Source organism: Lynx rufus, unplaced genomic scaffold (assembly GCF_022079265.1).
Source record: "Lynx rufus isolate CCGP_SWC_20201006 ecotype Redwood Valley unplaced genomic scaffold, mLynRuf1.p SCAF_17, whole genome shotgun sequence".
NCBI classification, from domain to species: Eukaryota; Metazoa; Chordata; class Mammalia; order Carnivora; family Felidae; genus Lynx; species Lynx rufus.
The window spans coordinates 678,728-705,006 of NW_025814831.1; the positions used below are offsets into that span (position 1 = coordinate 678,728).

General features: G+C 44.1%; 1 protein-coding gene and 1 pseudogene across 1 annotated transcript; both read left to right on the forward strand.

Annotated features, from left to right (window-relative positions):
• Window positions 1-252: 252 nt before the first annotated feature.
• LOC124512446 (disintegrin and metalloproteinase domain-containing protein 21-like) lies at window positions 253-2,476 on the forward strand. Its single transcript, XM_047079926.1, is given in 2 exon segments — window positions 253-1,281; window positions 1,283-2,476. Coding segments are annotated over 2 exon segments (2,223 nt in total).
• Window positions 2,477-16,437: 13,961 nt separating this feature from the next.
• Window positions 16,438-18,621, forward strand: LOC124512385 (disintegrin and metalloproteinase domain-containing protein 24-like; annotated as a pseudogene).
• Window positions 18,622-26,279: the final 7,658 nt, after the last annotated feature.

The following is a 26,279-nucleotide window of genomic DNA, read 5'->3' on the forward strand; positions in this document are numbered from 1 at the left end:
ATGCCTTGGGGTCCAAATCCCTACCCATGTCCATGTGACCACTCTTGACCATGGCCCACCTGCAACTCCCACATCCACCCCAGCTGAACTGATGTGCAGGGTCACCCAATGCCACACCCTGGGAATGTTGCCTAACCTCACAGGCGGCCCCCAGGTGCAGGGTGCTGGCCACCTGGCACAGCCCTCTGTTCTGTCTGATGGTCTAGACCTGGCTTTGCTGAGGATCCTCCATTTATCCATTCTCACTGGCAGATGTCCCTGAGCAGGGGCATGAGGCTGGCAGAAGGCCAGGTCACCCTGAGGGCGCCCCTCTTGCTGTTTGCTCTCTGGGCAGTGCTGGCTCCTGTCCAAGGTTCTCAAGGTCGTCCCTCATGGCGCTACATCTCTTCTGAGGTGGTAATTCCCAAGAAGGAGTTGCACCACGGCAAGGGCGTTCAGATGCCTGGCTGGCTGTCCTATAGCCTGCATTTTGGGGGCAAGAGCCATGTTATCCACATGAGGCACAAGAAACTCTTTTGGTCCAGACATTTGCTGATGATGACTCAGGATGATCAGGGAGCCTTGCAGATGGACTACCCCTTCATCCCTCCAGACTGTTACTACCTCGGCTACCTGGAGGAGAGTCCTCTTTCCATGGTCACCATGGACACGTGCTATGGGGGCCTTGAAAGTATCATGAAGTTGGATGACCTTGCCTATGAAATCAGACCCCTCAGCGATTCCCAACGGTTTGAACACGTTGTTTCTCAGATAGTGGCAGTCACCAATGCAAAGGGACCTACTCATAACCTGAGATATAAGGAGGATAAGAACCCCCTGTTCTCTCAAGCAAATATCAGTGCAGCCCCCAGGATCTCTAGTAAGTTGTATTCATCCCATCATGGAATTTTGAAAGGACTTCTTCTCGGTTCCAAAACAATGTATAGTGTGTTCAACAACGTGTCAAAATGTGCCCAATTCCTCACAAGGCTTGTTAGTTTGACTGACTCAATGCTTCAAGGTATTGATGTAAGGCACTATATTTCCTCCATGGTCATTTATAATCTGGAAGATCCAGTTGTCTTGAACAATTTTCAGGTGCCAGGGATTCCGATTCATATCTACTTTCAAAGACACTTGTTTGTTGCTTTTAAACCACATACAGCTTTACTTATGAACAAAGATGCGCCACATGAACTTCAGTTTCAGCCAGCCACATATGCGGTATGTGGATCAAAATCCACCATCTCGCTTGCTTCTCTAGGCAGACATTTTTTATTCTTGTCTGTGTTAGTAGCCCAAAAAAATTGCAAAATCTATTGGTATTTTTTATGACAATAAGTTTTGTGCATGCCAGAGGAGGTCTACCTGCATTATGAATCAATACCCTATTATGACAGATTCTTTCAGTAACTGTTCCTTCATTCATATGCAGCATGTAGTGGTGAATAATTTCTGTGAGTGCATATTTGACTCAGGACTTTCCTATTTCAATAAAAGCCTGACTCACGATCGTTGTGGAAACTATGTAGTGGAGCCAGGTGAGCAGTGTGACTGTGGCTCCTTCAAGCAGTGCTACAACAATCCCTGCTGTACGAGTGATTGTATTCTAACCCCTGGCAGCAAATGTAATACAGGCAGATGCTGTACAAACTGCACCTATTCCGATGCTGGGACACTCTGCAGGCCAATCCAAAATATCTGTGATCTTCCAGAATACTGCCGTGGGGTGTCCGTGGAGTGCCCTGATGACTTCTATATGCAAGATGGAACCCTGTGCACTGAAAAGGGCTACTGCTATCATGGAAACTGCACTGACCGCACTATGCACTGCCAAGAAATCTTTGGCAGAAATGCTGTGAAGGGTGAAAATGTCTGCTATACCATAAATCAAAAAGTCAGCCGATATGGACACTGCAGAAGAGACCCAGGGGTATTCAAATCTAAACTCTGTTCCCCCACAGACATGCAGTGTGGAAGGCTGCAGTGTAGTAACGTCACCCATCTCCCTCAGCTGCAAGAGCATGTTGGATTTCATCAGTCTGAGATCTCAGGGTTCTGGTGTTTTGGGCTGGATTTGCATCGTAGCACAGGAACAACCGATATTGGTCATGTGAGGACCGGTACCCCCTGTGCTCCTGGAAAGTTCTGTCAGGATACCTACTGCAATGGCAGTGTGGCCCAGCTGAACTACGACTGTATCCCGGAGAAATGCAGTAGAGGGATATGCAACAATAACAGGAACTGCCATTGCCACGTAGGCTGGGATCCTCCACGGTGCACTGAATGAGGCACTGGTGGGAGCACAGACAGTGGACCCCCTCCAAGAAGAATGCGGTCAGTCAGGCAAAGTCGTGAATCCCTGGTATATCTCAGAGTGATCTTTGCTAGAATCTATGCCTTAATTGCTGCATTCCTCTTTGGTGTTGCCGGAAATGTCAGAACTATCAACAGACAGAAAGTTACGGAAGAGACTGTTGATCAAGACAATGCATAATTCAGCCTCCAGACCCCTAAACAACTATAAACAATCCACATGGCTTATCTGTGAAAATGCAGTAATGAGTCGGCACAGCTAACATCCACATTTCCAGGGGTCTGTGGGAGACACAGGGGTCCACAGGCACATCATGGACCTGACACCAGGTCTCTGATGCGTCACTGAGCAGAACTCTGAAATAAAACTTGAAAACTGCATGGTTGTGGCCTCTATGTATTTGTGTAAGCCTGTAAGAGCCCAAACGGTGCCTAAGACTCTGTGCAGAAGACCTGAGTCAGCAGCTGTGTCTTGGGCTGAGGTTTCTGGTTCCTGAAATAAGAGAAGTTGCCACAAGCTCCTTTAGGGACAAATTCATGAATTTTCTCCAAAATTGTGCTCTTGCACACTGAGCTTTGTCTCATTCTTCAGGTGACCTCTCATTTCCTGGTCCCAATATGGGTTCAGGGTGATGGAGGGCTACCACCCACCCACACTGCCTGTCCCACACTGGGTTATCTGTGGGCTGTCAGGGAAAGGGACATGGATTCGATCCCAGCCAGTGCAAGCTGTGCCTTCCTGGAGAGCAAATCTCCGAATGTGGGAGACTGAGACTATGAGGCTGAACATAGCCCCAGTGAAATCAATCAGAAAGGTAGGTACAAGTGCCAATGGATGTCTCTGGCATTCCGAGAGAGCACAATGAATATGAACCTCTTTTCTCCTTCTTTTCTCTATTTTTCAATGAGTTCATCCTTAGATGAGGGTCTGCCTAGGATTTCCACTTTGGTTCTCCCAAGAACCTTCTAGAAATCCTGCAGAGTTGAGCCTGTGGAAAGCTAGGGACCCTTTTTCTAAATATTTTTTACTATTTTTACAGTTGTCTAGAATATATTTTAAATCATAATAGTGATATTAAAGTCTGTTTATTTTCTTCTGAATTGAAAATATACAACTTTTTAATAGTAATTGATTAGGAACTTTTCAGAACTAAATAGTAACTGTTTCAGAAATTACTTTGGAATGAGAATTTATCCCATAATTCACCAATAGATGTAAAACACATGAAGCACATAACAGGATTTTCACTTCAGTTCATACCTAGAATCCTTTTGTTGGTGCACATAGTCTTGTAAGTTGTGCCAATGTGTCCCCATGCATGCACTTTGCCTCAAAGACACATGGTTACACAAAGTATTAGACTGCCATGTGTACACATATTCTCCACGTTCCAGGGCAAACAGGTAATCATATTTTCCCAGCACCTCCTGAAATTCCCGTGCAGCCACACTGCATGTTCCCAGCAACAATGCGTGCAGGAATGTCTGGGAAGGAGGGCCAAACAGGTGCCCTGGCCACCTGCTCAGTAAACTACAGAAGGATGCTAAGTGAGCTGTGGAGTAACATCAGCCCTTCTGTCTGTTTGGACACACGTGTTACAGATGCAGACCTATTCAGTTAACACCATACATGTGCTGGAAACGTGAGTTTACCTCCAGGATAAAGTAAGAATGGGTCCTGTGGAGGATCTAGCACCCACAGGCCACACCCACTAATTGATGGTAGTCCACACACCAGCACGCAGCAATGTGGCTTCAAGTATAGTGCTGGGTCTGAGCTGACAAGCAGAATGTGGCTGAACCTAGAGCCTAGAAAGGTGAAGGGGAGGAAGAAATTCTCCACCAAATGTTCTTGTGGACCAAGAACTAAGTTCACAGGGCCTGGATTAACAGGGGAAAGAAACCAAAGTTCATTGTGTGTGCACAGAGGTCCCCCTAGATACACATTAACTAGATCAGAGAAGTGAGGGCCCCCTAAACTTACATTAATGAGCTAAGCAAAGTGAGTGCTCCCTAGAGTAATATTAACTAGATAAGTGAACTGTAGTGTGCCCCCTAGATTTACTAACTAGATAAAGTGAGTGCCCCTCAGATATACACAAATCAGATAAGCTAAGCAGGTGCCCATTAGATTTATATTGACTAAATAAGTAAAGTGTAGCGTGCTCCCTAGATTTACATTAACTAGAGAAGCTAAGTGAGTGTCCCCTAAATTTACATTAACTGGATAAGCAAGGTGAGTGCCCCTTAGATTTATATTACTTAGGTATGTGAAGTGTAGCTTGCCCCCTACATATACATTAACTCCATAAACTGAGTGCCCCCTAGATACACATTAACTAGACTGGCAAAGTGACTGCCCTCTAGATTTATGTTAACAAGAGAAGCAAAGTGAGTGCCCCCTACATGAATAACTAGATAAGTGAAGTTAGTGACCCCTAGATTTACATAACTAGATAAGCAAAGTTTAACCTGTCCCCTAGATTTGTATTAACTACAAAAGTGAAGTGAGTGCCAACTACATATATATAAACTCCATAATGGAAGTGAGTGCCCCCTATATATACATAAAGGAGGTAAGTGAGGTGAGTGACCCTAGAATTATATTAACTAGATAAGGAAGAGAGTGCCCATAGATATACATATACTGGATAAGCAAAGTGAGGTTTCCCTAGATTTACATTAACTATCTAGGCGAAGTGTAGCTTGCCCCCTAGATTTACATTCACTACATAAGCAAAGTGAGTGTGTCCCCTAGATTGACATTAACTAGATGTGGGAACTGTAGCTTGCTCCCGAGATTTGCATTTACTAGAAAAGCAAAGTGAGTGCCCCCTAAACATACATTAACCGGATAATTAAAGTGAGTTCCCCCTATGCTGACATTAACTAGATAAGCAAATTGAATGCGCCCTAGATATACATTAATTAGATAAGCAAAGTGTGCTTACCTAATGTGTCCCATAGATTTTCATTAACAAGACAAGGAAATGAGTGCCCCCTAGATGTACATTTACTAGATAAGTGAAACGAGTGCCCCACGAATTCACATTAACTAGGTGAGTTAAATGAGTGCCCACTACATAAAAATTTACTGGATAAGTGAATGATCCCTAGATTTACATTAACTACATAAGGGAACTGAGTGCCCCCTAGATTTACATTAACTAGATAATCACAGTGAGTTTCCCTAAATTTATTTCAACTAAATCAGTGCAGTGCCCCCTAGATTTATATTAACTAGTTGCACTAGATCAATATTAACTAAATAAGTGAACTTTAGTGTTCCCACTAGACTTACGTTAACTACATAAGGGAACTGAGTGTCCCCTAGATTTACATTAAATCGATAAGCAAAGCGAGTGCCCCCTAGGTCTATATTAACTAGATAAGGGTGATGAGTGCTCCCTCGATATACGTTAACGAGATAAGGGAAGTTAGTGACTCCTAGATACACATTAACCACACAAGCAAAGCATTGCCTGCTGTTTTCAGCAAAGCCAGAAAGCACTGTTCTGCTTTGCGATGTGTTCCCTGTAATGTCCTACACCAGGACATACCTACTTGATTTCCCACATGTCTGACTTACTTCACTTATCCTGATGCCCTCAGGATCCACCCATGTTGTCGCAAAGGGCAAATTTTCTTTCTTTCTTATGGACGAATCATAGAATTCCACTGTACATACAGGCCACACTTCTTTTTACCCATTCTTCTGTCTGCGGACACATAGGGTGTTTTGGTTCTTGTAAATAATGCTACAATGCACAAGGATGGGGGGAATGAAGATATCATTTAAAGTCAGAGTTTTCACTTTCTTTGGAAAGTTGGACTTCCATAAAGACTCCAGTCCATGTGTGATCATCTAAGACTGTTTCCCAGAACCTCGGAGACCACAGATAAGAAAGGTGGAGCAGGTTCAGGGGTCACTGTAGAGTCCATAGCCACACTCAGGTATGTTCACCTATGCATGTGTAGGGAAGACTCTTCAGGGGTCCATTGGCATATGGAGCTGGATCCCACAGGGCCCAAAAATGCACATTTGTTTGTGGATGGATGCCAAGTTTTGGATGGGTGTGAGAGACAACACAGGGACATCTTAGGCTGCTATGAGGCTGACATTATCCCTCTACTACACTTCCAATTCTTTTGTGAGATTCAAAAGACAAAAGCATCAAGTGTGACTATAAAACAATGCTCATGGGTACACAATACATACAGATGTGACCTGTGACATCAGTAGAGTGGGGAGTGGTGTGGAGGCGTTAAAGTGTACTTGTCCATGGGATTGAATTTAAGTAGTTATCAGTTGACAGTAGACTGTTACGGCTTTAGAGTGTTTTGTGTAAGGGTATCGTAAACCCAAAGGATCTATCTAAAGAATGTGCACAAAAGGAACAAAGAAGAAAATGAAAATGTGTCACTGCAAAATATCAACTAAGCACAAAGGAAGCCATTCATATGGGAAATGGAGTACAAAAGCTGTGAGATATAGAAAGAAAACACAGATCTTATGTTATGTTCCAATCACAATGAGGAAAAGTATTCCCCATTCTTGTTTTGTTTTGTTTTGTTTTGTTTTGTTTTGTTTTGTTTTGTTTTGTTTTGTTTTACATCCCAAGTTGCTCATGATCTATCCCCTGGCCATAATGCCTTTAATTTTCTTCAAAAATGCCACGATCTCTATTTAGCACCAGTGTCTTAACACCTGTTGTTATGGCTGTTGTTTCTATGAGTGTACAGAATCACATGAAATTATTCCCACCAACACAGACACATGCACACTTGTATGAAATCTTCTCTGTGCATAAACATCTTTAGGGTTAATATCACATATTGTATGATTTGCAGTCATGTCCATGCATAGTTAAATTATTACCAGCCAAATGTGTATAGGAATGTCTTCTAGGAATACCTTTTTTTTTTGGCCCAAGATTTATTGAGATATAATCGACATATAACATTATGTAAGTTTCAGGTGTACTATGTGATGCCTTGATACATGTATATAATGCGAAATGTTTACCAAGTTAAAGTTAGTCAGTACATTCTTCAGCTAATTATGGTAAGAACATAAAGCAACTTTCAATGTACAATATGTATATTAATTATTGTCATCTTACTATACATTAGACCCATGGAAGCTTTTTGTCTATATTCTAACTGGAAGTTTGGACACACTGAGCAATGCCCCCCCCCATTTTCTCTGCCCCTCAGTCCCTGGAACCCACCATTGCACACTCTGTTTCTGTGAATTTGATGTTTCTAGACTCCACATGTAAGTGTGATCATACAGAATGTGTCTTTCTCTGTCTGACTAATTTAACTTAGCATAATGTCTTCAAGCTTCATCCATGTAGTCACAAATGGCATGATTAACTTTAATATGGATGAAATCTATCATCTATCTATCTATCTATCTATCTATCTATCTATCTATCTCTGTATCCATCCATCTATCTATCTAATCTCACATCTTCTTTATCTATCAATCCCTTGATGAGCAGTTAGGTCTTTTCAGTGTCTCAGCTATGGAGAATATTACTGCAATGAACATGGGGTGCACATATCTCTGATGTAGTGACTTCATCCCCTGTATATATCACTCAGAAATGGGATCGCTGGGCACAACCATACTTTTGTTTCTAATTTTTTAAGAATTCTCCATACTGCTTTCAGTAGTAACCTCACCAGTTTACATTCCTAGGGACAGTGTACCAGGTTTGCTTATTTCGACGTGCTCACAAGCATTTGTTATCTCTTGTCTGATGGTAACAGCCATAATAACAGGTGTGAAGTGTTATGGGATTGTGGCTTTGATTTGCATGTCTCTGGTGATGAGTGATGTTGAGCACCTTTTAATGCACTTGCTGGACATTTGTACATGGACTTTGGAAGCATGCCCTTTCAAGTCCTCTACTCCCCCATTTTTTTTAAACTGGGTTGCTTGTTATAATATACAGCAAAATAAGTTTTTTTTTAATTTTGGATATGAACCTCATATCACACGTTGTACAATTTTTTCCATCCCTGTAAAATGTCTTTTCCTTTGGTGAATGTGTCTTTTCCTAAGCAGAAGATTTTTAGTTTGATGTGTTCTCACTCACTGATTTTTGTCTTCATTGACTGCATTTGGAGTCATATCCGAAACATCATTTCCAAGGCCAAGGTCAAGGAGATTTTTGCCCATGTAGTTTTTAGGTGTGTTATGATATCCCTATCTGGTTTTTGTGTAAAAGGAAGGCGGGCATTTTAAAACTAGTGGGGACATTCACTCTTCCTCTCAAGTTGGGCACCAGCAGACAGCCCTTTGTGTCTCCAGCTGAGGAGGGAAACCCACATGCATAGGAGGAGAATGCCAAAGCCAGGAAAGAATCACAATAAAGGATTAGAGGGAAAAAATCCTGGAGCTCACACATGGTCACCAGTATTTTCTGTTCTCACCAGCTGGCATAATAAAATACTAAAATACAACCTTGTACTTCACCAATCATGACACAGAATACTGGGAAATGTTTCCTCAGTAAACTCAGAGGAAGCTTCAAAGCAACAACCAAAAGGATCAAATGGCTTGCAAACTAATAGCCAACCAGAATAAGACATGTAAAATTACAAAGCAATGTTTTTCAACACGTACAAAGGTAAAATTGACGTCTACCTCCACATCCCAAAGAGGTAGGAAGCAGTGGTCTCCATAATGAGGAAAAGTAGTCATCCATAGAAAGTGAACCAGCAGTACCACAGGACATGGAAGTGGTAGAGAAGTTCAGCGTGTTAAAATTGTATATTCTGTATTCAAGTAGCTAAAGGAAAGATGGAATGTGTTGAATAGAGCCATGTCTCTGGGTCCAAGTCCCTGTTATGTCTATGTGAGCATGCTTGGACAGGGCCCGCCTGCCTCTGCCACATGTGCCCCAGATAAACTGATGTGCAGGGTCACCCAATGCCACATCCTGGGAATGTTACCTAACCCCACACGTGGCCCCAGGTGTAAGGTGCTGCCTGCCCAGCACAGCCCTCTGTTCTGTCAGATGGTCTAGATCTGGCTTTTCTGAGGATCCTCCATTGATCCATTCTCACTGGCAGATGTCCCTGAGCAGAGGCATGAGGCTGGCAAAGGCCAGGTCACCCTAAGTGCGTCCCTCTTGCTGTTTGCATTCTGGGCAGTACTGGCTCCTGTCCAAGGTTCTCAAGATCATCCCTCATGGCGCTACATCTCCTCTGAGGTGGTATTTCCCAAGAAGGATCTGAACCACAGCAAGGGCATTCAGATGCCTCGCTGGCTGTCCGATAGCCTGAGTTTGGGGGGCAAGAGACAAAACTTCATTTTTACTTTCAATTTCTATTAAAAATATTCCTATTTGGGGAGAGAGGGGAAGATGGTGGCTTAGGAGAACACCTTATCATGCTGATCACTTAGATTCCACCCACATCTGCCTAAATAACCCAGAAAACTTCCAGAAGACTAGCACAACAGAGTCTCCAGAGCCAGCACACACAAGAGGCCTATGGAAGAGGGTAGGAAGGGCAGAGAGGCGGTGCATGCTATACGGACAGTCGGGAGGGAGCCAGGGTGGTGGAGGGGGAGACCGCCCGGGAAGGCACAGCCCCCAAAGTCTGGTTTGCAAAAGCGGAGGGGCCAGACTCTGTGAGTTCTGACAGCCAGCAGGGCTTAACATCTGGGATGCTAAAAGTCAACAGCTCTGCTCTCAGAGAGCGGGGAGAGTAAGAGGACACCTGGAGGCAGAGTTGATGAGTCCCAGAAGACAGAGCTCAGCTCGGCAGGAACAAAGGCAGTGGCCAGCGCCATCTCCCGCTCCCATCCCCCAGCCGAAACCCCAAAGGGAACCAGTTCCTGTCACCAAACTTGGTTGCATCACACAAACACCCAACACTGTGCTTCTGTGGATCCATCCCTCCGACAGGTCTGCCTCCCTCCTGGTGCTTCAGGGCCCCTACCACAGGGGACCACTGATGGCAAAGCGAGCTAAGCCTACCCCTCCCGACACTGTGCACCTGTGGATCCACCATGCTTAATATGCCAGATCCTATCGAAGCAGCACCCCAAGCCTGGAAGTGTGCAAGCAGCACAGACAGGGGCCACACCACTCCACAGTGAATCTTGCCCCGGGAAAGGGTAAGATAAGGTACCCACCAGTGTGACTGTGGCCCCAGCAGTGGGCTGGGGGCAGACATTGGGTCTGACTGTAGCCCCGCCCACCAACACAAGTTACACCAGACAGCACAGGGGAAGTGCCCTGCAGTTTGGAGCCACCACAGGGACTACCAAAAATGATGAAACGGAAGAACTCGCCTCAAAAGAAACCCCAGGAAGTAGCGACACCTAACGAATTGATCAAAAACGATTTCAGCAATATAACACAACAAGAATTTAGAATAATAGTCATCAAAGTAATCACTGGGCTTGAAAAAGGCACAGAAGAAAGCAGAGAATCTATTACTACAGAGATCAAGGGACTAAGAAATAGTTATGAGGAGCTAAAAAATACTATAAATGAGGTGCAAAATAAAATGGAGGTGGCCGTAGCATGGAATGAAGAGGCAGGGGAGAGAATAGGTGAATTAGAGGATAAAATTATGGAAAAAGAGGAAGCTGAGATCAAGAGAGATAAAAAAAATCCAGGAGTATGAGGGGAGAATTAGAGAACTAAGTGATGCAATCAAATGGAACAATATCTGTATCATAGGAATTCCAGAAGAGGAAGAGAGAGAGAAAGGGGCTGAAGGTGTACTTGAACAAATCATAGCTGAGAACTTCCCTGATCTGGGGAAGGAAAAAGGCATTGAAATCCAAGAGGCACAGAGAACTCCTTTCAGATGTAACTTGAATCGATCTTCTGCACGGTATATCATAATGACACTGGCAAAATACAAGGATAAAGAGAAAATTCTGAAAGCAGCTAGAGATAAACATGCTCTAACTTACAAAGTGAGATTCATAAGAGTAGTGGCAGACCTATCTACCGAAACTTGGCAGGCCAGAGAGGAATGGCAGAAAATCTTCATTGTGATGAACAGAAAAATGCATCCAAGAATCCTTTATCCAGCAAGTCCGTCATTCAGAATAGGAAAGATAAAGGTCTTCCCAAACAAACAAAAATGGAAGGAATTCATCACCACTAAACCAGCCCTACAAGAGATCCTAAGGGGGATTCTGTAAGTGAAATGTTGCAAGGACCACAAAGTACCAGAGACATCACTACAAGCATGAAACCTACAGATATCACAATGACTCTAAACCTGTAACTTTCGATAAGACTGAATGTAAATGGACTAAGTGCTCCAACCAAAAGACACAGGGTATCAGAATGGATAAAAAAACAAGACCCATCTATTTGCTGTCTACAAGAGACTCATTCTGGACCTGAGGACACCTTCAGATTGAAAGTGAGGGGATGGATAGCTATCATGCTACTGGAAGTCAAAAGAAAGCTGGAGTAGCCATACATATATCAGACAAACTAGACGTTAAATTAAAGGCTGTAACAAGAGGTGAACAAGGGCATTATATAATTACAGGGTCTATCCATCAGGAAGAGCTAACAATTATAAATGTCTATGCACCGAATATGGTAGCACCCAAATATATAAAATAATTACAAACATAAGCAAACTTATTGATAAGAATGTGATCACTGCAGGGGACTTTAACACCCCACATACAACAATGGATAGATCATCTAGACACAGAATCAATAAAGAAACAAGGGCCCAGAATGATACATTGGATCAGATGGACTTAACAGATATATTTAGAACTCTGCATCCCAAAGCAACAGAATATACTTTCTTCTCGAGTGCACATGGAACATTCTCCAAGATAGATCACATACTGGGTTCATGTCTTGACCTCATGGATCCTGAGATCAAGCCCCATTTTGGTTTCTGCACTGACAGCAGAGACTGCTTGAGATTCTCCTTCCCGCTTCCTCTGCTCCTCCCCCCATTCTATCTCAACATAAATTTAAAAACATTGAAAAAAGATTATTTCTTGGTGTAGCTCTTCTCTCTTCTTTGTCCCCTTTCCCATTTGAAGTTTCTTAAATTCTACATATGAATGAAAACATATATTTGTCTTTCACTTGTTTCAATTAGCATAATACTCTCTAACTCGATCCATATCATTACAAATAGCAAATGTCATTCCTTTCAGGGCTGAGAAACATTCCAGTGTATGAGTATGAGTGTGTGTGTGTGTGTGTGTGTGTGTGTGTGTGTGTAGATATACCACATATACTTTACCCATTTATGAGTCAATGCTTACTTAGACTGTTTCCATAGCTGGGCTGTTTTTGATAGGGCTGCTATAAACGTACAGTTGCAATCCCCTTTAAATTAGTATTTTTGTATCCTTTGGGTAAATACCTGGTAGTGCAATTGATCAATCCTAAGGTAGTTATATTTTTAGCATTTTGAGGAATGCCCATGCTGTTTTCCAGACAACCTGCACCAGTTTCCATTCCCACAAGCAGTGCAAAAGTGTTCCTCTTTCTATGTATCCTCACAAACACCTGTTGTTCCTTGTGTAGTTGAGTTTAGTCATTCTGACAGGAGTGAGTTGATATTTCGTTGTAGTTTTGATTTATAATTCCCTGATGATGAGTGATGTTGAGCATCTTTTCATGTGTTTATTGGTCATCTGTATGTTGCATTTTGGAAAGTCTATTCATGTCTTCTGCTCATTTTTTAAATAGGATCATTCAGTTTTGGAGTTGAACTTTATACTATATACAGAAATCCTGAAAAGCTCCACCAAAAAAAAAAAAACCACTAGAACTGATACAATAAACCAGTAAAGCTGCAGCATACAAAATCAACATACAGAAATTTGTACATTTTGATGCACCAATAATGAAGCAGGAGAAAGAGAAATCAAGGAATTTATCCCATTTACAATTACACCAAAAACCATAAGATACCTAGAAATAACCCTCACTAAAGAGTTACAAGGGCTTTACTCTGAAAAACCTGGGACATTTATGGTACAAATTGAAGAAGATACAAAGAAATGGAAAAATATTCCATGCACATGGATTAAAACAAAAGACATTGTTAAAATGTTGATACCCAAAGCAATCTAGACATTCAATGCAAATAATTCAATGCAAATATCCCTGTCAAATAATACAAGCATTCCTCACAGAGCTAAAACAAATAATTCTAAAATTATCATGGAACCACAAAAGACCTTGAACACCGAAAGAGATCCTAAAAAAGAAAAGAAATGGAGGCATCACAATTCTGGATTTCAAGCTATAATACAATGCTGTAGTCATCAAGACAGTACAGTCCTGGGACAAAAAGAGACACATAGATTAATGGAACAGAGTAGGAAACCCATATATGGGCAACTAATCTTTGACAAAACAGGAAACAGTATCAAATGGAAAAATGACAGTCCCTTCAACAAATGGTGTTGGGAAAACTGGACAGCAACAGGAAATTCTAATGGAACTGGACCACTTTCTTACAATATACACGAAAACAAATTCAAAATGGATGACAGACCTAAATATGAGACAGGAAACAATCAAAATCCTAGAGGAAAACACAGGCACCAAACTCTTTGACCACGGTCAGAACAATTTCTTACTGGACATGTCCCAGATGCAAGGGAAACAAAAGCAAAAATGAACTATTGGGACATCAAGAGAAAAAGCTTCTGTCCAGCAAAGAAACAATCAAAAAAACTAAAAGGCAACTGACAAAATAGGAGAAGATATTTGCAAATGGCATATCAGATAAAGGCTTAGTATCCAAAATCTATAAAGAACTTATCAAACTCAACACTGAAAAAAACAAATAATCTGGTGAAGAAATGGTCAGAAGACATGAATAGACATTTTTCAAAGAAGACCTCCAGATGCCGAAAAGACACGTGTAATGAGGGTCATTGTCACTCTTCGTCAAGGAACATAAATCAAAACCACAATGAGATAACACCTCACACCTGTCAGGATGGCTAAACTTAACATGGTGGGAATGCAAACTGGTGCAGCCATTCTGGAAAATAGTGTGGAGATTCCTGAAAAAATTTAAAAATAGAACTATCCTGTGATCGAGCAATTGTTTTACTAGGTATTTATCCAAAGGATACCAAAATGCTGATTCGAAGGGGCACATGGACCCCAATGTTAATGGCAGCCCTATCAACAATAAGCAAATTGTGGGTGAGCCCAAATATCCATCTGGAGATGAACGCATAAAGAAGAGATGGTAAATATATACAATGGAATATTACTCAGCCATCAAAAAGAATGAAATCTTCTCATTTACAACAATGTGTGTGGAACAACGTATTAACCTAAGTGAAATAAGTCAGTAAGAAAAAGTCAAATATCATATGATTTCATTCATATGTGGAATATAAGAAACACAACATAGGGGAAGGAAAAATAAGAGAAAAAAGAGAGGGAAGAAATAGGAAGAGACTCTTAAATACAGAGAACAAACAGGGGAAGTGGGGAAGTTGGGCTAAAAGGGAGATAGACATTAAGGAGGGCACTTGTTGAGATGAGAACTGGGTGTTATATGTACGTGATGAATCACTAAATTCTACACCTGAAATCAATACTACTGTCGGTTAACACACTAAAATTTAAATTAAAAATATTACAAGAAAATTAAATACATACATATATGACCTCTTGGGAGTACCTCAAAATAGCAAGCTTCTGCACAGTGAAGGAAACAATAAACAAAACTAAAAGGCAACCTATGGAATGGAAGAGGATATTTGTAAATGGCATATCCCCAGGCTTAGGATCCAAAGTATGTACATTTTTTAAAATTTTTTTCACTTATCAGTACAGAGTGTGTGTCCATGCATACTTTGTGTGAGAAGCAAAACTCGTGTATTGTGGTAAGATCTCACTGAAACGAGATCCACTCTCTTCACTAAATTTTAACCGTAGAGTACAATATTGTTAACTACACATGTAATGTTGTGGAGAAGAACTCTAGAACTTAGTCGTCTTCCATAACAGAAAATCACACCCCTTGATATCTAACCGTCATTGCGCCTCGCTGCCAGCCCCTGGCAACTGCCACTCCACTCTGTTTTATTGTTATCAAAACCCGAATTCAGCTACCTGTTGCTGGAAAGGTCAACGTTCAAAGTTTTAGTCTTGGTAGGAAAGGAATTTGAGCTTTATGCACAAGGACAGCCACTGGTGAGAATGCAGACTCCTGTCCAAAAGCCAACTCTGAGGTTTCTCCCTGACGCAGGGGGTGTTAAAGGAGTAGAGCATATTTAATCAAACAAGGGAGTTCCATGGTTGATAACATCTTTTGATCACGTGCAGACTCCACGGTGCAAGCTGCCAAAGTTACCTCAACTCCCTGGCATCTCCAGCTGAGGAGGGAACCACACATGCATGGCAGGAGACTGCCAGAGGCCAGGAAAGAACACCAATAAGGGATTAGAGCGGAAAACCACTGGGGCTCACACATGGTCAGCAGTACTTTCTATTCTCCCCAGCTGGCATAAAAAAATACTAAAATACAACCTTGTACTTCACCAATCATGACATAGAATACTGGGAAATGTTTCCTCAGTAAACTCAGAGGAAGCTTCAAACCAAAAACCAAAAGGAACAAATGGCTGGGAAAACTAATGTCTAATCAGAATGAGACATGAAAAACGAGAAAGCTATTTTTTTAGTCGCCTATAAAGGTAAAATTTGCAATGTCCACCTCCACATCCCAAGGAAGTAGGAAGCATTGGTCTCCATAATGAGGAAAAGGAGTCATCCATAGAAAGTGACCCAGCAGTACCACAGGACATAGAATTGGTAGAGAAGTTCAGGGTGTTAAAATTTCATATCCCATATTCACTAGCTAGATTAAAGATGGAATGTGTTGAAAAGAGCCATGTCTCTGGGTCCAAGTAGTTACTATGTCCATGTGAGCACGCCTGAACTGGCTCACCTGCTTCTCCCACATCCACCCCAGCTGAACTTTGTGCAGGGTTACACAATGCCACACCCTGGGACTGTTACCTAACCCCACAAGTGGATCCCAGGTGCAGAGTGCAGGCCACCCGGTACAGCCCTCCGTTCTGTCAGATGGCCTAGACCTCACTTTGCTGAGGATCCTCCATTTATCCACTCTCACTGGCAGATGTCCCGGAGCAGGGGCATGAGGCTGGCAGAGGGCCATGTCACCTTGAGGGCATCCCTCTTGAAGTTTGCACTCTGGGCAGTTCTGGCTCCTGTCCAGGGTTCTCAAGGTTGTCCCTCATGGCTCTACATCTCCTTGAGGTGGTAATTACAAAGAAGGAGCTGCACAACAGCAAGGGCATTCAGATGACTGGCTGGCTGTCCTGTAGCCTGTGTTTTGGGGACAAGAGACACATTATCCACATATAGCGTAAGAAATCCTTTAGGTCCAGACATCTGCTGATGATGACTCAGGATGATCAGGGAGCCATGCAGATGGACTACCCCTCCATGCCTCCAGACTGTTACTACCTCAGCTACCTGGAGGAGATTCCTCTTTCCATGGTCACCATGGATACGTGCTATCAGGGCCTTGAAGGTATCATGAAGTTGGATGACCTTGCCTATGAAATCAGACACCTCAGCAATTCCCAACATTTGAACACATTGTTTCTCAGAGAGTGGCAGACACCAATGCAACGGGACCTACTTATAACCTGGGATATAAGGAGGATAGTGAACCCTGTTCCTCAAGCAAATACCAGTGCAGTGCCCAGGATCTCTAGTAAGTTGTAGTCATCCCATCACGGAATTTTGCTCTCAGACCCTAAACAATATATAGTGTGTTCAACCACGTGTCAACCACGTGTCAAAATGTGCCCAATTCTTAATGAGACTAGTTAGCTTAATTGACTCATTGTTTCATGGGATTCATGTAAGTTACTATATTGGTTTCATGATAATTTATAATGAGAGAGATCCAGCTAACATGGGAAAATATGTGTTGCATCAGAGTCCTTTTTTTTTTTGATACTATGAATCCAAGGGTTTTCGAATTCTTAAGCCACATTCATCCTTAGTTGCGATTTGAGATGGATCCCATGAAGTTAATTTCAGTCCAGTTGTACGTAGTATATGGCATCCACAAGCCCTATCATGATGGGTTATTTAGGCAGATATTATTTACTCTTTTCTGTCATAGCAACACATCAGATTGCAAAATATATTGGTTTGTGGGTTGACACTGATGAATATGCTTGCCAGAAAACGTCCAACTGCATTAGGACCCAATTCTCTTGTATACCTGAAGCTTTCAGGAAGTGTTCTTTCATTCATATGCAGCACAAAATGAGTGTCAGATTAGGCAAGTGCCTCTTCAACATCTAAATGGTGCATTGAAATAAAAGCCTGATCCACAATCATTTTGGAAACTACTTAGCTGACCCAGGCAAGCATTGTGACTGCAGCTCCTTAGAGCAGTGCTATAGCAATCTATGCTGTGTGAGTGATTGTATTTTAACCCCTGGGGACAAATGTGATACAGGCAGATGCTATACAAACTGCACCTATTTCGATGCTGGGACACTTGGCAAGCCAATCCAAAATATATTTGATCTTCCAGAGTCCTGCCGTGGGGTGTCCTTGTCATGCCCTGATGACTTCCATATGCAAGATGGAACCGCGTGCGCTGAAGAGGGCTGCTGCTATCATGGGAAATTCACTGACCGCACTATGCACTGCCAAGAAATCTTTGCAAAAATTCTGGAAAGGTGAAGATGTCTGCTATACCATAAATCAAAAAAGCAGGGGATATGGACACTGCAGAAGACCCTGGGGATTTCAACACTGAACCCTGTTCCCACACAGATGTGCCATGTGGAAGGCTGCAGTGTAGGATTGTCACACATCTCCCTCAGCTGCAAGAGCATGTTGGATTCCATCCATCTGAGATATCAGGGTTCTGGTGTTTGTGGCTGGGTTCATGTCATAGCACAACCGATATTGGTCATGTGAGAACTGGTACCCCCTATGCTCCTAGAAAGTTCTGTCAGGACACCTACTGAACTGGCAGTGTGGCTGAGCTGAATTATGACTGTATCCCAGAGAAATGCAGTCACAGAGTCCTATTATGCAACAATAATAGGAACTGCCATTGCCACATAAGCTGGGATCCTCCACGATGCACTGGATGAGGCACTGGTGGGAGCACAGACAGTGAACCCCTCCAAGAAGAATGCGGCCAGTGAGGCAAACTCATGAATCCCTGTTATATCTCAGAGCGGTTTTTGGTCCCATTTAAGCCATAATAGCTGCATTCCTTGTGGTGTCGCCACAAATGTCAAATTATCAACCCCGAGAAAGTTAAGGGACTGATTGTTGCTGACGACAATCTATAATTAGCCTCCTGACTGCTTAACAACTATAGACAATCCAACTGGCACATGTGTGAAAATACAGTAATGAGGCTGAAGAGCAGACATCCACGTTTCGGGGGTCTGCAGGAGACACAGGGGTCCACAGGCACATCACGGCTCTGACACACATCTCTCATGGCTCATTGACCAGAACGCTGAAATAAAACTTAAAAACTGCATGCTTGTGGCCTCTACGTATATATCTAAGCTTCCAAGAGCCGAAACTGAGCCCGAGATTATGTGCAGAGGACCTGAGTCAGCATCTGGGTCTTGAACTGAGGTATATGCTTCCAGAATTAAGAGACGTTCACACCAGCTCTTTCAGGGACAAATTCATGAGTTGTCTCCAAAACTGTGTGGTTGCACACTGAACATTTTCTCATTCTCCAGGTAATCTGTCTTCCCCCAGTCCCAATGTGGGTTCAGGATAATGGAGGGCTACCACCCACCCACACTGCCTGTTCCACTCTGGGGTGTCTGTGGGCTGTGAGGGAAGGGGACTGGCATTAGGTTCCACCTAGCACAAGCTGTGCCTCCCTGGAGAGCAAATTCCCAAATGTGGGAGACTGAGACCATGAGACTGAATGGAGCACCCAATGAAATGAATTAGAAAGGCAGGCACAAGAGCCTATAGATGACTCTGGCATCCAGTTGGAGCCCGATGAATGTGAATCCCTGCTCTCTTTCTCTTGCCTACCTTTCAGTGAGTTTAACCGTAGATAAGGATCTGCCTAGGATTCCCACTTTGGTTTTTTGAGAGCCTTCTGGAATAACCACACAGAGGTGAGCCTGTGAAAAGTTAGGGACTTCAGCCCCATCCATTCTCAAGTAATCAGGTACTTGCTACCCTGTTTTCTATGTCCTGATCACTGGGAATGTGGGAGGAGGCCTGCCCTTTCCAAGGTCCTTGTGTACCCTTGCTTCTGGGCCCTGTGAGTCATAAATCCTGTGCCTCCATTTCCTTTGTTGGGGGTGCACTGAAACCGCACCTTGAGTCAGGAGGGCCCCATGCATCTCATGTATCCAAAGCCAGAGCTCAGATGCCCAGGGAGCCGCCTGTCCACCTGCTGAGCAATGGCTCTTGCCTAATCCTTCAGCAGGATACAGTCTACATGTTCTTAATTTTGTACAACAGCTGGGGTCCCGACACATTTGTCCCCAGGGATGGGATTGGGGGGCCTAGGTGGTGCCTTCCAACAATGTGTTAGCACTGAGAATGGCTGACTTGTTCCTCACCCCCACATCTCAGCTGCTCTGGGAAGGAGCTGGAGCTTGCTGGTGGTCTGTAGCTTTGCTTTGGGCTGATGCCAGGTGTTGCCAGAAACCCCCACCCTATGTTACCAGTGCCATAAAAAGTCAGACGCCCTGCAGAGACCAACAATCAGGCACCGTCCTGGGGTTCCAGAGGTGTGTATTTCCTACTCATCTCCAAGTGAGATATTGCTGGACACCGAAGACCATATCCCTAGATTAGTGTCGAAGAAGACGCCGGCTGCTGGGTCCACTGTGTTCCAACCAGTACCCTGGTGTTATGTTTGCTTAGCCATGCCTACCTAGTGACAGAGGCAACTCGACCAGGAGCATCATGTCTCCCTGGGTGGAGGACATGGTCAAAGCAACCTCCCCCTACTGGCTGTATTCCTCACTGCTGTTGACAATGGCTCCCTATTTGACAGGTGTTGTGGGGGACACCTCAGTGTGGGAGGCCTCAGCACACGTGTCTGGGAAGAGCTAACTTCTATCCCAGGTCCTCCCTGTCAAGACCACTACACCAACATATCCACGGACCAGTGTGAAAGAGAGAAATGGTGATAGGCACTACACCATCATGAAAATGCAAGGTTTCCTGGAATCATTTGTCCAAAGGGAGGGAGACAAGGACATTGATTGGCTCTAGTGGGTCTTCACAATTGGCTCCAAGCTGTTGCTTTAAGCACTTGACATACTACAGCTGTCTGGATTGGTCCAAGTGCCCCAGATTCATAAAACACTGAAAAGCTCAAGGTATCAACGGACTGTTTTCTTAGAGACAACCTTTGGAGCCTCCAGTCTTTTCACTGTATAAAAAGCCTATGACAATCACCCCAAGGCACATGTGAAGAGACACGCACCAAGGAAAAAGGGGAAGGCTCTGGGGAAGAGGCTCCCTAGGGCCCTAAAGCCCAAAGAGGTAGGAAGAAAGAAGCTCTGATTCTCCGGACTTGGATTTTTATGGCATGACAGCACAGGCCCACTGGGAGAGGTCAAGCCCACCTGATACAATCCAACTCTAAGATAGAATGGGGACAATTTAATGGGTGTGGGTTTTGGGTTTTGTTTTTTGTTTTTGCCTTATGTCATGCGCCCATGAGCCCTTGTCCATTTCCACCTGGAGGAGAGGCACTTGACAACAGAATCTAAGGAGTTCTTCTTAAAGGACCACTCTGATCTTAAGCCTTGTGCCAATACAATTCATGGAAATACCAGCTTTAGTGTAGCAGGCATTAGCATGCATGCCATAATCACATGTGAAAAGGAGAATTTTCAAGAAGCCCAAGACTTCTTTACTGCAAATGCTGATGGGATCACCACCTCCATAGATAGGAGCCCACAGGAGAGTCCCAGCAGTGCCCCACTCAAGGGGTGGAACTTCAACCCAGATCTCTTGCTCTAGAGATGATTCCCACACTTCTCTTTATGCACAGCTCCGATAAGAGGGGTCCCTAGTGACTTAATCTCAGGACAGCCTGAACACAAGTCAGAAACTTAGATCAGACTCTTTGGGATCTTCAAGAGAATGCTGTTCCTACCCTTCGGGTGGGTGCCATCACTTCTCTTGACATGACAGCCCTGGTAGTGGGGAGCTGGGATCACAGTGGGTGGGGAGATGCCAAGGCCCTGCCTAGGGACCCGGAGGTTTGGGGAGTATGTCCTTCCTCCTGGGACAACTGCCTCTACACTTCTGTAATTACCGTGTAGGACACAGACACAGACAACACTTTATTTCTCTCATTGACCCTGAAGCCAAGGTACAGTGCTTCCCAGGGACCCCTCCAAATATAAGTGTGGTGCCCTTTAGTTTACCAGGTATAAAGGGAGGGATAGTAGAAGGGTCTCAACATCCCTTTCATGTCACTATTGGAAGAATCTTTACTTAATCTCTTTTACCAACGGTGGCCCCTTTGACCCTGCATTGTCTGGTAAATGATGTGGATGCCCTCACATGCCATCAAGGCCAGTAGGAACAAACCCTGTGCCTGGCTTTCCTGGGGGGAGCTACATATCAGGAGTCTGTAGGACTGCAAATTGCACCCTCCCACACACACCCAATTAAAACAGTATATGCACATCAATACTGTGCGCAATAGAGGACTGAGTAATTGCAGCCCATAATTCAAGATTTACTGAAGGAGTGGGGACATTAAACACACCATTTCTCCTTTCAGTCTACCCACTTGACGGGCATTAAAGCCCCCTCCTAACAGGTGGTGTTTTACAGTTGACTACTGAAATGTAAATGCCCAGCTGTCCATAAGATGGCTCACATTCCCAAGACTGTCTAGGCAGTTGAGGGTATCTAAAGGGCCACAGGGGAGACTCTGTCATGACCGAGATGGCCAGTGTGTCCCATTCAGCATCGATGACCAAGGAGTCCCAGCCACAGTCTGTTCTCAACCTGTACATCTCCCACCCTGCTGCCTTGGGAATTCCTAACAGTCCAAAGAGTGCCAAGATGTTAGCCTGACCAGCTCATGTAGAGCCTGTCATGAGTTCCCACTGGTCTGGGCAATTGAGGGTCACTGTCACTGGTCAATTATCATGCATTCCTGAAAGTTTGTGAGACATGGGAGGCCTGCAGCCCTTCAGCAGCTATAAGGTGGGTTTTGTCACCTGACTGAGCTACTCCAGATTTTCGGTCTACTCTCATATGACTTGTGCTGTTAGGCAGCTTTACCTGGAAGTGGCTGAGCTATGCCACTTGATGCACAGGTAGTCTGAGTGCCAATGAAACATTTTGTGATCCGGAAAGTGTTTGTGCCATGGGGGTTATGCTGGAGCATCCAGTGACCATCTGGCACCAGATTGTCTTGCTATGTCACCGAGAGAGAGAACCCAGCACCATGACTGTCTTCATACACAGGGAAATATTCTCTCCCAGTACTTCACCTGAGCAAAGGACCATCCTGAAGCTTCCATCAAAGTTGTGGTCCCAATCAATGCAGTGGAAGGAAAGGCAGAGTGACATTGTCGTTCTGGTTGTAGATACCACACCCATCCATTTGTCCATCCACATGGTGCATTCACCTGCTGGCATTGGCAGGAAATAAGACTACTTTAGGGGCTTACTTGCTATCCTGATGTCAAAACAATTGACAGTCACACTGATTATTTACTGTAGACGGGACTTGGAAAACTGGTGTGAGGGTCTGTGTCTGACCTGCTGAGATAACTACACAGGTGAATGGGGCAGATGCAGTCTGAAGACAGACAATCATAGAGGTTCAGAAGGAGAGCAGGAAATGTAGTCAGTCTTTTAATATTGGGGGAAGGGTAGGCACCATTTTAAAAAGTTTTTTTTTTTTTCCTAACAGGAAAGAGCCGGAAAATGAAACTAGGTGGAAATGCAGCTTTTTGATCCATGACCTACTATGTGATGCCATGTGTTTCAGGAGCCTGGGAATTGGCTCTGGGAAGCCTTACCTATGGTCGTTGTGGGGATGGCCATCCAGGATCTTAACGATGGCATTTTCTGGAACTATTGTGTGCAGCTTGCATGAATCCAGAAGAATCTTTCCCTAATTCTGATGGCAGTGTAGTCGGCTAGCAGATCGTCATGAGGTCCTTCTCAGCGAGGTGGCACTCGGTGCTCTCTGAAGACCTGATGAGCGTCCCATATTCTGTAGTAAGGGTGGCAAGGCTAGTCAGTGGCAGAGGCCGTGTTCTTATTGTCTGTGGATGATATGACCCAAGTGTACCTGTTAGTTCTTGGACATGGCTATGCATGGCATCAACTTGGTCATATAAGTTATCATGAAATTCACTCAATCAATAAAGAAAGATTTAAGGACTCCTTTCAAAAATACTGTTGCAAAGGGGATCAGTCCCTGCCTGCTATTTGGAGCATTCCAAATCTCATTAAGGGCCAAGGACAATGATTCTGGATGTTCCAGGCCAGTTTCCAGGTGGATTTTTCCTGAAGGAATTTTGTGTCTAGTTTTTCATGTTCCATATCTGTTCCCCTAATCCACATATCCTCATCGTCCTCTTCTGTGATGATTAAGGATGATGTGGGGTGTGAAATTCTAATTATCACCCCCAAGTCTTTGCAAGTACGTAGTTTGTCTATGTGCTGAAGTGAGTTCCTTGGTCTGGCTAGATCCATAATGGAATGGCAAATCCAGGAACCATTTCAGGCATTACATTCTTTACCACAGTCGTGGCATTGTCATGTCCAGTCAGACAGCATCAGTCCATCACCAAACAAGCAGCCATTAACCAAAAAGGAAGCCAATTTGTCAAATCCATCTGGAGAGCCCCAGTGGGCAGGGAGGGGCTAGAGGGACTCCCTGGGGCCTGCTGATATTATACAAAACTTGGAGAGATTTACAATAGTGCCCTGGGAAATAATGTAGTCAGAGGTTTAGTGGATGCCTGGGAAGAACCCACTGTCTCTCAGTTTCTTAATTATCCCATCTGATGGGGTTGGTGCAAGACCAAAGGAGAGAACAAAGGGGCCTCAGGAGGCCCACTCAACCTCAATGTACACCCCATCTGATCATTATCTGTCCACCTGTCTTTTCCCATTGTGAGGAATTTACATGATAAACAGTAGTCCAAGTCAGGGAAAAAGGCAGGCTTCTAAAGTGAAGGAAAGGACACCTCTGATCTTGGCTGTGTATTTGAGAGCCTTGTGAGCTCTGTCAGTCGCTGGAGAGATAGTGACAGTCTCCTCACGGTTTGGGCTGGAGATTGACTGTTAGCAATTTTAGCAGAAATATCAGTTGCATATAATAGGGCAGCAATTATAGGCCTGCTGGAAAAATGTCCTCTGTCCTCTGGTACTCATGGCGGTTAGGACCTGTGGGATTTCCAGAGGGTGCCAACAGCCCTGAAGACTCCAGGACATCTCTGGAATGACTGTGAATAGTGGCAGTCTTTCCCTTTGCAGATGTGCAAGCTTGGGAAAACCTGGGAGCACAGTGGCTTAGACTGATTTTACAGCATGCAGAGAGGACGCCTGGAGTACTTCTACTAGGGACACTAGCCTGAGTGGTTCCTATGTTTCCCCACATACAGGAGCTGTCACAAAATAGAAGTCAGTGTGGGGCACCTGGGTGGCTCAGTTGGTTAAGCGATGGACCTCAGCTCAGTCATGATCTCCCAGTTTGTGAGTTCAAGCCCCACATCGGGCTCTGGACTGGCAGCTCAGAGCCTGGAGCCTACGTCAGATGCTATGTCTCCCCCTCTCTCTACCCCTCTGCTGCTCACGCTCTGTGTCTCTCTGTCTCTCAATAAGAAATAAATGTTAAATAATTTTTTTTTAACTAGAACTCAGGGTTGACCACCAGATATCCCAGAAACCATTCCTGTAGCTGAGGGCAATCGTGAGGAATGAAGTAGGGTCTCCCCTTTTAAATGTTTTTAATGTTTATTTATTTTTGAAAGAAAGAGTGTGAGTTGGGAGGAGCAGAGAGAGAGGGGGACACAGAATCTGAAGCAGGCTCCAGGCTCTGAGCTGACAGCACAGAGTACGATGCAGGGCTCAAACTCACAAACCACAAAATCATGACCTGAGCTGAAGTAGGACGCCCACCAACTGAGCCATCCAGGTGCCCTGGGTCTCCCTTTTTAGGGAGGGGAGTGGGATAGCCTGATTTAAACTGTTAACATGACACACGATGATGGAGGGGTTGGTCAGTGGCCTGCTGGTAGGTAGGTGGTGGGCCTGGAAATTACAAACTTGTCAGAGAGGAATACAGATGAGTGGGGATCCTAATGTATCCAGACAGCAGCTGTGGGGGTGCAAGCATGCAGTGGGGCCTGATGGCCCAAAGTCCAATTTTCATGGGAAGAAAGTTATAGGACACATCCGAGAGGCACAGGTTGTCGCAGGATACCTGTAGCCACTCCATTTCCATGGAACGAGAGGTGAAACATGTTATTGATATTCAGACAGTTGAGAGTTTGGGGTGTGCACAGAGCTAATATTAACACTTTATTTATTTATTTTTTTTTAAATTTTTTTTTTAACGTTTATTTATTTTTGGGACAGAGAGAGACAGAGCATGAACGGGGGAGGGGCAGAGAGAGAGGGAGACACAGAATCGGAAACAGGCTCCAGGCTCCGAGCCATCAGCCCAGAGCCCGACGCGGGGCTCGAACTCACGGACCGCGAGATCGTGACCTGGCTGAAGTCGGACGCTTAACCGACTGCGCCACCCAGGCGCCCCAATATTAACACTTTAAAGTAGGTTAATGACTCTGAAAGCCACAAAAAGAAATCTGTGGCAGCATCAGGTAGGGGTGAGGGACTCACAGAGACAGAGCAAGGCAGTGAAGTTAGGGGTCCTTGGGAAGCAGTAGCCAAGTTTCCTTAGAAGTTTATGCAACTGCATTTTTGTACCGGTGA